Source organism: Corvus brachyrhynchos, unplaced genomic scaffold (genome assembly GCF_000691975.1).
Source record: "Corvus brachyrhynchos isolate BGI_N302 unplaced genomic scaffold, ASM69197v1 scaffold229, whole genome shotgun sequence".
In the NCBI taxonomy this organism is placed as follows: domain Eukaryota; kingdom Metazoa; phylum Chordata; class Aves; order Passeriformes; family Corvidae; genus Corvus; species Corvus brachyrhynchos.
The window spans coordinates 74,457-76,286 of NW_008240042.1; the positions used below are offsets into that span (position 1 = coordinate 74,457).

At 56.8% G+C, this 1,830-nt stretch overlaps 2 protein-coding genes across 3 annotated transcripts in view; one reads left to right on the forward strand and one right to left on the reverse strand.

Moving 5' to 3' along the window:
• The window catches only part of LOC103622386 (17-beta-hydroxysteroid dehydrogenase 13), a 10,538-nt gene extending 9,280 nt beyond the window's left edge, over positions 1–1,258 (reverse strand). Inside the window, exon 1 of the mRNA XM_017744103.1 lies at positions 951–1,258. Within this exon, the coding sequence (XP_017599592.1) occupies positions 951–1,219 (269 nt within the window). The 5' untranslated portion in view covers positions 1,220–1,258. The remainder of the gene's footprint in view (positions 1–950) is intronic.
• Positions 1,259–1,351: 93 nt separating this feature from the next.
• Positions 1,352–1,830, forward strand: part of NUDT9 (nudix hydrolase 9) — a 6,599-nt gene continuing 6,120 nt past the window's right edge. Inside the window, exon 1 of one of the 2 annotated variants that reach the window (XM_008641260.2) lies at positions 1,352–1,398. In XM_008641260.2, the coding sequence (XP_008639482.2) occupies positions 1,367–1,398 (32 nt within the window). In that variant the 5' untranslated portion in view covers positions 1,352–1,366. Of the gene's footprint in view, positions 1,399–1,500; positions 1,595–1,830 lie in introns of those variants that run through there. The other variant, XM_017744192.1, reaches the window with a different exon arrangement.

Sequence of the window (1,830 nt, forward strand, 5' to 3'; positions counted from 1 at the left end):
CAATCTATTTCCCAGCACTAAAGCCAGGTGTCGCTCGCTACTGAACTCATACCTTAATCCCCTCATTCCATCCAGTGAACATGAACAATTCTCTGCTTTGCTGCAGCCCTGTACACTTTGGAAGAGCAGTGCCATGCCTCCTCCCACCCCTCCAGTGTCTGCTTAGCCATAATGGGTACCACGAACAGACACTGAAAATGTTCAACACTATCTTCCCTGTTTATCCATCCTTTCACTCAGCCTGTCTCGGGTTTGGGGTATTTTTGTTTCTGGTGGGCTGGGGTATGTTTTGCGGCTTCATGGTGAACTCCTTTGCTGACCCACTGTGTCAGAAACAGGAAGCGCAGCCTCTCACCCTCCCTGTTGCACGTACACCCAGCACTTGGCCTGGATCCCTTCTGAGTGCCATGCTGCATGTTTGTATCTGCCCATCCTCCAACTGCCACGGTTTTTTTGCATTCCAGTCAAATAATCTGAAATAGAGAGATTGGGCCAGTGTAAACATTTAGTGAGGAGCCATCTATGCGTGTAGCTGCCCGGAGGGCAGCCGGGCTCACACAGCCCAGCACAGTGATGCTGCTGATAGGAGCGCAGAGAAAACACATCTCCCAGCAGTGCACAAAAAACACCTGAGGCTACAAAGAGAACAAGTGAAGGCAAACCTGCTCCTCTGTGGAAACAGCCTTCTGGTCTCAGCGGGCTTTTCCTGCCAGCCCGGGCAGCGGATCCACCAGCAGCTTTCTGAGCGCTTCTTTCCCTCTCGCAGGTGCTCTGCCGGGTGCTGCCTGCTCCCTCCCGAGTAGCACCGAGTGACTGTGGGACCAGAGCCCCACATCCTCTGCTGCAAGTGGGGCCAAACGCTCTGCTGGCGCTCAGCATCCCAGCCAGAGACCGATGGGAGCGGGCTGGAAGGAGGCGATGGGGGTGCAATGCGGTGCCGCCCTTCTTACGCCCTTAAATCCCCCGTGGACTCGGTGGTTACGGAGTGAGGACTCGAGTGTGCCATTACCTTATTGATGTCCCACAGAACCAGCCTGCTCTGGCGCTTGGCGAACTCCAAGGCGGTCGCTCTCCCGACGCCATGGCCAGCGCCCGTGATGAGCACCAGCTCCCCGCTGAGAGACTTTCTCCTCACAGGCACGAACAGCTTCACAAAAGCCTCCAGGTAGGAGTAGAGGAGCGTGGCCAGGAACAGGAGAAGCTCCAGAAACAGATTCATTGTTTTCCCGGAGCTCCTTTGAGGACCGAACTGAACTTTAATCTCAGGCCGGGGGGGTGCGGAGGTTTGGCCGCCCCTGGGGACCGGGCACGCACCGGGCCGATCTGTGGCTCCCCCTTCCCGGCTCTACAGGGGAGGGAAAATTACATGGGGAATGGCGATTCCTACGTTGGGATAAGGTAGTTGATTAAAGTAAAAGACAAAAAAAGAGGAAAGTTTATTCTCTACTTCCCCGCGGGAAGCAGGGTTTCCGCACGCACATCGGCCGCTCCGGAAGGCAAACACTGTAAATAACCAACGCCCTCCCCTTCCTCCTCTTCATTTCCTTATGTTTTATAGCTGAGCTGACGTCATGTGGCATGGAGTAGCCCTTTGGTCGGTTTGGGTAAACTGGCCTAGTTGTGTCCGCTCCCAGGATCCTTCTCAGTGATGGGGCTAGGAATGTTGGGGACACAGCGCTGATGCTGTGGGAGCGCTGCCCAGCAGCGGCCTAAACACGGAGACTGTGCGGGCACTGCGGGGCTGCCGTGGGGAAGGCGCTGCGCCCCAGGCAGACCCGGCACCGGGCGCTACCATTGGCGCCGCTGCCGCCAACTCGGGGCCCCCCTCGA